Raw genomic sequence first — 12,103 nt, forward strand, 5'->3', positions numbered from 1 at the left:
TCATTTGTAGCAGTCTATCACTACCTGCGTCGCCTGTTTGCGACTAAAGTTGACCTTTCATCTAGATGGCACTACATTCTCACGGGACCCCCGGGCACACCGTATGAAAATGGCCAGTATTGGGGTACCCTAATGTTCCCTCCCGAGTACCCATTCGCTCCTCCGGCTATTCGTATGCACACTCCTAGCGGTCGCTTTCAACCATCAACTCGGCTATGCCTCAGCATCAGTGACTTTCATCCAAAGTCATTTAATCCCGCTTGGGAGGTTTCAACCATTCTCATTGGCTTGCTCTCCTTTATGACGAGCGAGGAGATGACCACCGGAAGCGTGAGCGCATCGGAGGCAGAGCGACGAGTGCTGGCGGCGCGGTCTAGATGGTGGAATTCTACTGGTGGCGGTTCCCATGTCAGCGCGACCCCAGGCGTGACCCCTACTGCCAAGGGTATCAACAATGTGAAAGCTGGAGACGGCGGTCTAAAGTTTCGCTCGGAGTGGCCAGAGCTTGACCAAGAAAATTGGAGGTGGATGAAGGATAGTCGCATCGACACCAACACTGGCCAGCTCATGCCTGATCCTAGTGCGACTAGATGCTCTCCAGAGACAAGTGCGCTTCGCCGACGACCGAATGGTAGCGCTCCGGGGCTCGGTGCGGTGATGGAAGGCGGCCATGTCGCCCGAGAAGCAGGCCAAAGCTGGGTCCGCCGCAACAAGATCTGGCTTGGGTTTGCAATTCTATTCGGATATGCACTTCTGACCAGGCTGGTGAAGGATGTCCAAGGCTAATGGCTGTCAATGTCGAGCTGGCTCGGCTTTCCGCTCCCTTTGTATATTTCAGATTGCCCAATTAAGCGTTTGATCGGACATGCAGACACCCCCGAACGATTTCCCTTTCTTATTCTGTCTTTTTTTTTTTTTTTTCTCCTTTTATTGTCTTTCCCAGCCAGTGCTGTTTCTGATCGACTTATTTCTTTCAAGGACCCCGCTTTCAGTTTTCTTGTTTCAGTATAGTGGTCCGGGAGAGTTTGTGCAGATATTTATGGGCTTATCTGATTTCTCAGTTACTGGAGGGCGCCGGGGGATTTCATTTGGCGTTCCAGACATTCATCAGATTATTCATCACTTCTCCTCAACCGTTTGTCGTTGGGTCTGTTCTATCCCAGCCCTTTTGCGTCTTGGAACATGCCATTGTTGTTATCTAAGAGGTCGCCCAACCAGGATGGTAAGGATGGTTTGGAGCCGGATGGAGCGAATACTTGTACATAAGTAAGTCTGCTTAATATTAGAAAGAATCACTCTTGCAGGCGTGGTGGCCTCCACAGTATCAAGTACTTGTTTCTACTCTGACCGCAGCAGTGCCTCAGGCCTGCAGAGGGAAGTCAATCAGCTCACACCTGATTGGCTGCGGACAATGGCGGAGATAATCGGAATCACGTGGGCGGCGGGCGGGAATTTTCCGGCTTGCAAATAAAATCATTTCGTATCGCCGAAATTACTGTCGATACCGTCGCTATACATCATCGCTTTTGTCCTCGCCCTTTGCTGGAGATATCTTCTGACAGCCCCCCACTCCCTCCCTAGCATATTGCGTCCGGCAGTCTGTCGTCAACTTCCTCGTCCTCTCGTCTAAACTTTCTTTGTGTTCCATCGCGCATCAATAATGGGTTGGTTCTGGGCAGACTCTCAAACAAAGCCCGCGCCCGCGGCTCCGCACCCTGTGCCATCTTCAGATGCCTCTCCTCCCGTACGTAAAAAACCCTACTTATGCGCAGATGCGAGAAATCTGACGGGTTCTTATAGCCAGGATGTCCTATGCACGCATCTAACACCACACCGGCTATGCCAGCCCCGTCACCCGCCTCCGAACCACCCAGTGCCTGTCCAGTCCGGTCTACAGATTCCCCGTTCTATGTGCCTCCGAAGTCCAAGTCCCCGGAGTCGCAGCCTCCCTCGAACCCAGCTCCCAGCTCCGACTCGCGATCTACGCTCTCAAAGCTGAACCCTCTCAACTACATGTTCGCCTCGATCTCCCAGGAAAGGGCGCCCAACCAGACTGTAGACCTCCCGGTGGAGCGAGAAGTCTCGTCCATCCCCAGATCCGATATGAATGAGAACTGGGAATATCCTTCCCCCCAGCAGATGTACAACGCCATGCTGCGCAAAGGTTACACCGATACCCCGCAGGATGCCGTCGAGGCCATGGTTGCTGTTCACAACTTCTTGAACGAGGGCGCTTGGGACGAGATTGTTCGGTGGGAGCGTATATTCTCCAAGGGTTTGGCAGATGGCTGGGAGAAATGCCGTCGCGGAGAGGAGAACATCGTGATGGACGAGCTTAAGGAGCAGATGTCCAGGGCTCCCAAGCAGGATGTTCCTCCGCCGCGACTCATCCGATTCCAGGGTCGCCCGCAAGACCTAACGCCCAAGGCACGGATCCTTCAGGCTTTGGGCTGGGTGTATCCTGCCAAATTCGAGTCAGTACTCCCATTAGCTCCTGTTTCTTCTTCCGTTTGGGGATTCTTAACTAACATTTGCCTGTTACTGTAGATCAAACCCACCTTTCGATCGCCACGATTGGTTCGTAATGCGGCAGACGCCATCCGGTCCTAAGGAAGTCCGTTATGTTATTGACTACTACTCCGGTCCTCCCGAACCCACCGGAGAGCCTGTTTTCTACTTGGATATCCGACCTGCCCTGGACACCCCAACTGCCGCTGTTGAGCGACTAATGAGATGGGGAGGAGATGTCTGGTGGCGTGCCAGTGGCGCCTCCGTTCGGGAAAACTAACCGACTGGTTGGTTGATCTATCGATCAGTTGATTGTCGTTAGCATCGCATGGCCGCAAGCATCGTCGACAACGTTCAGCAGGATACTCTTAACACTCTGGGAAGGCGCAGGCGTCTGATCTCGGTTCTTCGTTCATTCTGTGGAACCGCCCTGCTATAGTATTGATGTTCTTGTTCGTTCGGATCACTTGGTTTGCGCGCCCCTCTCTATTCATTTCGGCTATGTCTTTATTATAACGTCATGTGGATGCTGTAGTATCAGGAAAGTTCGTCGTCAAATCGAACGACCGGGGTTATTTCTCTCTATTGGTTGCATGCTTTTTCTGGGCTTTTAGTGCCATCCTCTCAGCTCCACTCTCTTCCCTTCATGTGGAATTTGTCTTGATATTAATTATCTTGATTTGTAATATATATGAATCCATGCTGCCATCAAATCGTGGGCGCTGATATGAAAGGTACAATTCGTGTTTGTAATCTATCGTAATGCTGTGCTTAAGTGACTGGCTACTATATATTAATATACTGTACAGGATGGCTTTGCCTCGGCAGTTATTTCAGCTCAATCCGTCATTTGCTTGATGTATTCCGGCAATACATCACTCGAGACACGACTGAAAAGGAAGATCGGTGCTAACCGTGCCAATTGTGGGGAGTAGTGGAAAGCTCGACCACCCGCGCTGTTATGGGTATCTGTCGCTCAGTGCCTGGCGGCGAGATGGGTATCAAGGTGGACCTCTATGCGTATAGAACCAAGAGTATACATCGCGCCTCGATTTCCTGTTACGTCTCTCAACCATCATTGGCTGAATATGTGTGTTTTGTCCCTGGACCGCTTGGAGAAGTAAGCGGATGCTGGCTGTGTTGTTCGATCCTTGCCCTTGCATCTGCAATCATATGTTAGGCGATAAGAGATCGTATTTGACACACTGCTCGACGGTTTCGAAACTGCTTTGGAGCAATCCGCGCGCCTCGAGCCCTACCCATACGCGAAGCATGGACATGTCGCCGGACCGGACGGATTTGAAAGAGGTAGTGTTAGATCCCAATTTCCGTAGAATGGGAAGGGAGCTAAATGACAGAACGAATCAGTCAGTGGGCCGTTTCAAGTAACAGAGCCAGAGGATCTACCTACCTCTTGAAAAGATCAAGGTTGGGATCCAAATTACGTCCAATGCCCTCAAGGAGAAGACATGAGATAACGACATTAACAAAATCACCCTCGAGTCGAACGTGATGTTTACGGACCATGGATAGGACATCACTCAGTACATCTCCAATCTTGACGCTACCGAGGGCAAACGTGCGTGACTTGATATTTAGCACCAGGTGTTCCATGCCCAGAGCGAAGTAATATGGGTCAATCACTGCATCCGGTTGACGACATCGTTCGACCATGAGTTCACCTGCTCGATACCCATCGAACTCGGCAATGGCGCGAAACAGGTCAATGAAATTGCGCCGGTTAAGTTCATTAAGTTGAGTCACCAGTCCAGTGTCGATGAATATGAGCTGGGGTCGATAGCCTTCATTATTTAGATCATCAAGCGCTTTCACCCAGTCGCGCCGATTATTGATATGTGGGCGCAACCGTGCGAGCACAGATTCTGTAACATCAACCTCTTCCGCAGATGGTGCCTCCGATGCGCGAGACTTATTTCCCAGTGACAGGTCCAATTCACTCGGCCGGTAGAATCGAACCATGATGTTCCCGGGGTGCAGATCCGCATGGACGAAGTTGTCGATCAACAGCATATGGAGGAAGGCATCTAAGCCTTCGTTCGCGATCTCTTCTTGATAGACGCCTCCACCTACCTCGAGGAAGGTCGATAAGGGAATACCTTGTGCAAACTCCTCCACGAGCACCTCGCGGGTAGAATAGTCCAGATACGGGTATGGGAACCAGGCTGTGGTGCGTGACCTGAACTTCTCACGGAACATGACAAGGTTTGTGGCTTCAATGCGTAGGTCCAATTGTAATTTCATCATTTCACCAAACTGATGAACTTCATCCGGTAAAGATAGCCAATTCATGGTAGGTATGGCGTTGACTAAGGATGCGAAGAACGACATGATTTTCAGATCTCTGTGAATCACGCGTTCTACCCTCGGATGAAGCACCTTGACGGCTACATAGGACGATGGTACCCTTTGAGGAGAGCTCTTGACTAACGCCCCTACGTTCTTTCGTACCTTGTCTCGTAGACCATGTGGATGAAGATCGATGTCGTCATCGGTCCCCGCAAGATTGGGCTTGAGCTTCGCCTTGTATACCTGCGCGATAGCGCCCACGCCCAATGGTTCTTCTTGGAATTCCTCGAATATGTCTTCGAATGGCAGCCAATTGAACGCCTTCCTTATTGTTCGCTTCGTTTGATGCAATGAGTGTGCAGGTGCATTAGAATGCAGTGATGACATGATGTCGCAGAGTTCCGGTGGGAAGATATCGGTACGTGAGGCCGCCCATTGTCCAAGCTAGATGAAGACCGCGAATGAGTAAAGTACGGAGTGAAAGAGCTCGACGACTAATTATTTACCTTGATGAACGCTGGGCCTGCGCGTTCCATAGATCGGACCAAAAACCTATACCACCAGAGAGTCCCTGTGCGTATGCCCTCGCGATCCTTCAACTGCTTTCCAAAGCATATCGTCGGAGCCGTAAGGATGACAGGTAGGAAGATTATGACGAGATGGACAAACCGGAAGCCCGTCGCAATCGGATCATATATGTAACAGTATGTAAAGACGTAGAGTGTTTGCCAGATTCGCTTCAAGCCTCGCGCATCGTCGTCGACGGTCTTTCGTACCTCCTGGCGCGAGACTTCCAGCATCTGCATCTCGCCGGTCTTCCCATTGTCGTCATCTCCATCCTCGGCCAGTTGTAGGAATGCTCCTGGCGTCATAGCAGCAATGAGAACAGTTCTGATCGAGGGACCTCCCCTCGGGGGTCTTCGCAAAGGCTGCTGCGTCCATAATGGCCTGCGCGCGAAACGCAATCGAGGCTGCGGAAGAAGGCGGGACAGTAGCAGTGGATTTCTACCACGGCTTAAACAGAAACGGCTCGCGAGGACGGCCGTCCTCATGTTCTCGTAAAGACACCGGCTCGAGAGCAGGTGAATCAGTCATCGAAAGCACAATAGCTGGCCTGGGCGGTCATAATAAAGGCGAGGGAGAGAGCGAAGAGGAGATGCGCTTGCTTTGCTTTGCTTCTGGTTGTTTGTTGGAGTTTCGGGATGGACAGGAAGCCCAGCCGGCGGGCCAAGCACGTGGGGCGACGTCATCGAGTAGTAGCACTTGTTCTCTCCTACTTACTGCTACTACGTAGTTGTGGTTTAGTAGTTCATACGATTTCTACGCATTCTACGCATTCATGCAGGCGCCCGCTTCACGATCATCTTTCATTCTATGGAGTCTTCTAATTACCCGGTTTTATCCATTTGACTAGGAAAGCTCATCCAGAGCTTACAAAATCTTTGCAGCCAATACCGGCCGGCAAGCCACTGTCTAAAAATAATTTGTATCAGACCAGAGGTGACATAAGATGGTATAAGATGCTTGTGAGGATGGATAGGCATGAGGCTCTCTTAGCCATTTACTGTTGGCTTGGAGTCTTGAAGATGCCTGGACACATGGCCGTGCATTAACTGCTGCATGGTAGATTTATCGGTTTCGGCAAGCGTGTCGGGCTGGCAAGGGGGCGTCAATACCAATCATGGCTAAAATCTTGGTTCTGAGAATAGACTTACTTCGCTCTTCAGCAACTCCTGCACCAGGACAGAAATGTTGTCACGATCTTTCTTTGTCTGCAATTGTTCGGTCTCCTCCGCGGGTTCAGAGGCTTCTGCACTCAACGTCTTCTCAAGCAGTGGAAGAATTTCCATCCTTTGTAGGGATCTTGAAACTGCCATGGCGCCCCCTTTATTGGACGCCATAAGGGCCATTGCGAACCAGCCTTCACTCCGGACGACAGGCCACTGTGATTGGGCGATCATAGCACCAACCGGCAGCGCGATATCCTCATGTAAGTCGAAGAACCTGTCCAGCCGGGCAACAGCAGTAGGATCCCCTTCCCGAGACTTTGGCACCAAAGTACGGCATATGGAGGCTACAGTGCGTCCAATCTCTGTTTTGATGGGAGTAGAGTCTGTCTTCTGGAAGAGAGCAAGTAGCAAAGACAAATACGTCCGTTCGTCGTTAGAATCAGTGCCGTCCCTGGGGAGTCCCTCTAGGAGACGAGAAATATTATCAACCGCTGCCACTATCACCTGCCGTGCGATGCTTGTGGCGGCAAATTGAACCTGGGGGACGGACTCGTATTGCCATAGACGTGAAACCGCTGGGAGTATGCCAGCCTCTCCAAGTACCAGCCTGTTATTACCAGCGATCGCAAGGTTCTTCAAGAATCCAAGCGCAGAGTGTAAGACCGCGCCTCTAACATCACTCTTAAGGATAGTGATTAGTTCTTCATGTATTTTTAGATCTTGAACCATCCTTTCGCAGGTCGCGTCTGAGCGAGCCAAGTTGCCCAGGATAACACAGGAGCATATCTGCAGCTGGTCATCCGTCGACTTTAGCCACGTCTTGAGAGATTGGGCCAGAGGGGAATCCAGCGGATAGTACTGCGCGAATGAGGTGGATCCAGAGATCTCCGCGAGGATTTGGTTGATCTTCAACCGTGACTGTGCTAGTGCCTGGGTATCCTCAGCAGATGACTCAGTCTTAAAGGTCAGTGACCGGCTGAGCACCCCCAGAATGTCGGGCACTATGTAACTGGATATGCAGATTTCTTGAAAGCGCGTATTGTTTAGGTATGTCGCCAGGCCACTGACAAGACCGGAGAAACGGGCTGGGGTGGAAGCGACATCTTCGTCAAGAGCAAGTTCTACAAGAAGTGAGATAGTCCCATCGGGAGACGAGGCGATTCCTTGCTCTGAACATTCCCACAGTTAGAATAGAAATGCAAAAGGGGGGGGAGCGAAGTCATGCCTTGTTCTCCAACCAATTCGATAAGCTCAAAGACGTAGTCAAGCAGGGCATCCTTGTCCTTGAAGGCACCATCTTTCACTAATTTCAAGAGGATATAGACTATCTTATCGGCAGCTAATTGTGTCTGAGCAGGCCCTATGAACCGTCAGCATCGTAACTAGCTTTGAAATCCGAGCAGGGGTTCCAATTACCGAAGTCGATGCAAATATTATAAAGGACAGGGATGACCACTTGAATCAATTCTGGATTGCTTGAGTGCTGTACAATAGCAGCCGTGTAATTGTGCTCCACTACAGTCTCTCTATTCTCATCTGGAAACAATCAGAATTGAGCTTTCTTCAAGTTTCCCTTGGGGCCAGGGAACTCACTAGTGTCAGCACAGGAATTGCCGACGAGCCGTAACGCATGGAGGATGACTCTGTTATCAATGGTCTCCTTCGACGCTATAAGCTGAAGGAAGAAGTCGAAAACCCCAGTCTTGCCATAGGATACCCGCCATAAGGCTATCAAACATATTAGCTAGGTTACAAGACAAAAAGTGCTTGGTTGATGGTGATGATGATACCACCGAAGTGGTTGATGACTTACGGGCTCTGCTGCCATTCGCCATAGCCTCTGCAGCTGGTACTAGGTAAGGTGATCTGCACGTCCACAGCTTCTGAAGGATATCTGGAGTCTCTTTCAGAGCGTCCGAAACGTCTGCATTTTCTGCAGCTTTGAGGCATTTTTGCAGGGACTCGAACAAGTTCTTCTGTTCTTCAGATGGCAACGGCTCAGTTGCCGCAAGTGTGGAGGCCGGTGGCAGTGAAGCCAATTCGGAGAGAACTTGACTGAGAGGGGGACATTGTACTCTATGAGCACTCCCAACTGTCCCTGGGTTCAAATCAGATTGATGGTCGTTGCTCTGCATGCTCCCTGGGACGTCAGTCCTGCCACTAGGGGGTTCCATTTCTTGAAGCCCACTTTTTGGTCGGTATGGCAAGCCCAAGCTAGGTGGTTATTGTAAGACAATAAAAAGGCGCTGTCCTCTAAAATTTGATGCTATGTCAGAGTTATGAACTGCTCAATCATGAGGTTGTAAATGATTGCTAGGATGAATTCTATAGAGTATTGAGCGACAATGGTGTTCTTCACCTGATCGGAGTTAGCGCGAGAAACTATTGCACCCGAGGAATCCAAGGTGCAGGTAGAGCAAATAAAATGCAGGTGGTGTATTCTCAAAAGTAGTAAGTAGGTACTAGTAGTTACTGACTCTCTGCTACTCCAGAGGCTCTACTTGCGAGAAGAGACAAAATATCCAGATTAAGCAATTTCTGGAGCCTTTTACTTGTTTCTTTATTCAACATGCCAAATCTAACATTGCAGAAATAATCCATACTTTTACATTCTATACCTCACAGCACACAGCACTCACAACATACCAACTAACCACGGGACAGACGCAGGTCCCTAGTTTCCAGAGACTTGACCCCCCCAACGTCATGAGAGGGGGAAGTAAATCTACCCCTCCTTGACCCTTACTTACCTTGTCAGGTAACTACCCTGCAGTCTAGTTAGTTAATAATAATTGATTAATCAATTTTGTGTCCATAACCAAGGAGCAACAGAAACTAAACCCGCATTGGGATGGCGTACGGCGGCCCGACTAGTCCCGATATGGCAACTTGGCCAGGCGCTCCGTACAGACAGACAGACAGACAGACAGACACCAGCTTAACTCTCCCGCAGTCTCTCATTCTAAACCCGGGCAACATTGTAACATCACTTCTACCCTCTTTTACTTCAATTCATCTTGACCAAGTCTTTTCCTCTCGACTTTACACAAACATCATCATGACGCGTGCTCAGCAGACTCTCTCCGTTCTCCTACTTGTCTCCTCGGTATGCTACTAGCTCCGTCTAACAAACACGCTGTACAATTGTCGCAAACCACGTCACTAACCAGCTTAATTTCCACCATGTCCAGCTCTACCTAGTCCTCTACCTTGGCCTCGTTCCTCTCAACGAGACCGTCCAGACTGAAGTCATCCCTGTTGTACGTTTCCCCATCGCCCACCTCTGCGACCAACAACCCATACCACCCCCTCCTTCATCTACAATATCTCCGATCCGCAATTCCACACTCCCAACTTGCTAACCATCACACTTCATCTTCTGCAGCTCCCATTCTACGCCTTAATATGTTTTGGCTGTTATCTTCTCGGCCGACTGGGTCTGGCCATCCTCACATTCAATGACGTGCCCGAGGCGCATGAAGAGCTACAAAAGGAGATCGAACAGGCCAAGGCCGAATTGCGCAGAGCGAATGTCGATGTCGATTAAAATCAGCGAATCCCTCACTTCCCAATACCATATCAGTTTCTTTTCTTGTTGATTCGGCTGGTTTGTGCAATATGGTGGTCTGGTTTACTTGGATGGGGGCGGTTTATTACTACTAGCTTCTTATCAATGTTAGGTTTTCCTGGGGCAAAAGGAGCCCTTGGAGCATTGTTCCTTTGATGTTCTGTATGTGGAGGTGTGGTTCACGCCATTACACTGAAATAAACTCTTATATTAGTCTGGGTAATTGGGTTTCAGCGGTCAAATTCGATTTTGTTTGTTTGTATGTCTTTGCATGGCATGTGTATTACTCTGGAATTACTGTTGAATTGTGGTGTTACTCCCCTATCTGGGGACTCTTGCATTATGACACATTGCCATCTACATTCTATATTGAACGCCATGGAGAAAAGGAATTGTTTCGAATTCTGTGTGAGCGAATCTGAATCGCAACGGTTATCAAGAGGCAACACCAGTCTATGTGATTTGAAAGATACGCAGGCGCTGTTCTTGAGCAAAATATAAACTAAGATCTTCATCATTCATGGTACCAAAATTGCTTTTGTTCTATCAAATAAACCCATCAAAACACCTTTCCGTAGCAAACCTGAAACATGCAAAACTCTTCTTCCAATATCTAACGCGAAACGCAGCATATATGCAACCAACGAGAGCCGGTATCTATGCGTGGATGGCTTAACCAGGATTTCTAGGCATGGAAAGACGAGGTAAAAAGAGTGGCTAAGCGAGAGCAATATCGCGCTGACTAGAAGAAGCTCAAACGAGAGGGTTCTCCTGAGCAAGTCTGTCGTGCTCGTCAATGTCCCTGTAAGATGTATATGTTAGTTCATATATCCATAGTCCGGCGCTTTGTCCAATGACGTACTTAGCTTCCCAAGGATAGCAGATCCAAACATCAGCGGTGGTGACGGATGCGTGGTAACGGCCAGAAGTCATCATATCCTCGGGCAAGACACCCTTCTTCGGCTTGTCCTTGTTCTGAAGAGATTGTTAGTCGTATGAAGGATATAATTTCGGCGAAAGCAACGAAATCGTGATAATGAACGTACGTGAACAACGTAGACAAAGAAGTTGGTCTTCTCGCCTTCACGGCCGAGCTGCTTCTGCGCAATCTCAACGTCCTTCTGGAGCTCGCTGACGGCATATTCGAGGGTGGTACGGGTATCGTCAACTTCGTCAACAATGAGGATGTTCTTGCCAATGAGGTTGGCCATTTCCAAGGAGCTCAGGTCCAGCCATTGTGTACGGGTGACCTTGGTTCCGGGAACTTCCTCAGCGTCACCACGACCCAGGTCCTCGTAAAGCGACAGACCGATGGCCTGAATGGGGATATTAGGCTCGCCAGTGCGCTTCAAGAAAGAACTGCGTGAAATATAAGTGTCAGAATAAGGTTCCTAAATGAGGTTGCGTTTTATTCCGACGAACCGGAGAATGCGGGCAGGGATGTAGCCACCACCGCCGATAGCAATCATAAGATTGGGCTGGAAGGTGTCCAGGATCTTGTCAGCGGAGGCCTGGCATAGTTTGTGAACCTGCCAAGGACATTCGGATGTTAGCGGATTGTTGCAAACTGAACGGGCGAATGTGTGACGGCCAAGCTAGGCTGCGACGTAGGTATGTGGCCAAATGACCGAGAAGTATGAGCATGCAAGACCGGCAATGGCAGATACGCCTCACACAAGCCCAAAAACCAAGACCATCTACATGTGGCTGAAGGGCTCGGAAAATGTAGAGATTTCGAAAGCAACCTGCATACCTGGTTGTACGTGACATAAACCTTCTGAGGCATTTTGACGGCGGGTGCGAGGGGTTCGCAGGAATTGACCGATTGAGGAGATATGATAAGTAGAGTTGGAGATGATCAAAAGGCTTGACCGGAGGTCAGGAGCGTGTACAAGTGAGATGGATAGGTGAGGATACTAGTGAGCACGGAGATGGCAAGATCACATATGAGGGGTAAATTGGAACCCAGAAATTTTTTTTTTCCTTTTCG

At 49.6% G+C, this 12,103-nt stretch overlaps 4 protein-coding genes across 4 annotated transcripts; 2 read left to right on the forward strand and 2 right to left on the reverse strand.

Moving 5' to 3' along the window:
- Positions 1-132: 132 nt before the first annotated feature.
- Positions 133-2,788, forward strand: BO79DRAFT_232521 (uncharacterized protein; the record flags this gene model as incomplete). The annotated part of the gene is made up of 4 exons (XM_025684237.1): positions 133-765; positions 1,694-1,744; positions 1,801-2,474; positions 2,548-2,788. 4 exons carry the CDS (start codon positions 133-135, stop codon positions 2,786-2,788), a joined length of 1,599 nt encoding a protein of 532 aa, XP_025535112.1.
- A 484-nt stretch (positions 2,789-3,272) lies between these two features.
- On the reverse strand, positions 3,273-8,680 carry BO79DRAFT_181347 (ABC1 kinase family protein; the record flags this gene model as incomplete). Its single annotated transcript, XM_025680144.1, has 10 exons — positions 3,273-3,855; positions 3,920-5,259; positions 5,322-5,677; positions 5,856-5,862; positions 6,381-6,470; positions 6,531-7,502; positions 7,784-7,905; positions 7,962-8,081; positions 8,139-8,273; positions 8,359-8,680. The coding sequence occupies 10 exons, from the start codon at positions 8,678-8,680 to the stop codon at positions 3,678-3,680; spliced, it is 3,642 nt and encodes a 1,213-aa protein (XP_025535113.1). The 3' UTR covers positions 3,273-3,677.
- A 923-nt stretch (positions 8,681-9,603) lies between these two features.
- On the forward strand, positions 9,604-10,092 carry BO79DRAFT_232524 (dolichol-phosphate mannosyltransferase subunit 3; the record flags this gene model as incomplete). Its single annotated transcript, XM_025684238.1, has 3 exons — positions 9,604-9,651; positions 9,716-9,805; positions 9,931-10,092. 3 exons carry the CDS (start codon positions 9,604-9,606, stop codon positions 10,090-10,092), a joined length of 300 nt encoding a protein of 99 aa, XP_025535114.1.
- Positions 10,093-10,568: 476 nt separating this feature from the next.
- BO79DRAFT_211439 (xanthine phosphoribosyltransferase) lies at positions 10,569-12,103 on the reverse strand. Its single transcript, XM_025683023.1, has 5 exons — positions 11,867-12,103; positions 11,536-11,642; positions 11,160-11,472; positions 10,976-11,088; positions 10,569-10,915 (listed from the first exon to the last, which is right to left on the reverse strand). The coding sequence occupies exons 1-5, from the start codon at positions 11,897-11,899 to the stop codon at positions 10,867-10,869; spliced, it is 615 nt and encodes a 204-aa protein (XP_025535115.1). The 5' UTR covers positions 11,900-12,103; the 3' UTR covers positions 10,569-10,866.

Source organism: Aspergillus costaricaensis, assembly GCF_003184835.1.
Source record: "Aspergillus costaricaensis CBS 115574 unplaced genomic scaffold BO79scaffold_42, whole genome shotgun sequence".
Classification (NCBI taxonomy): Eukaryota; Fungi; Ascomycota; class Eurotiomycetes; order Eurotiales; family Aspergillaceae; genus Aspergillus; species Aspergillus costaricensis.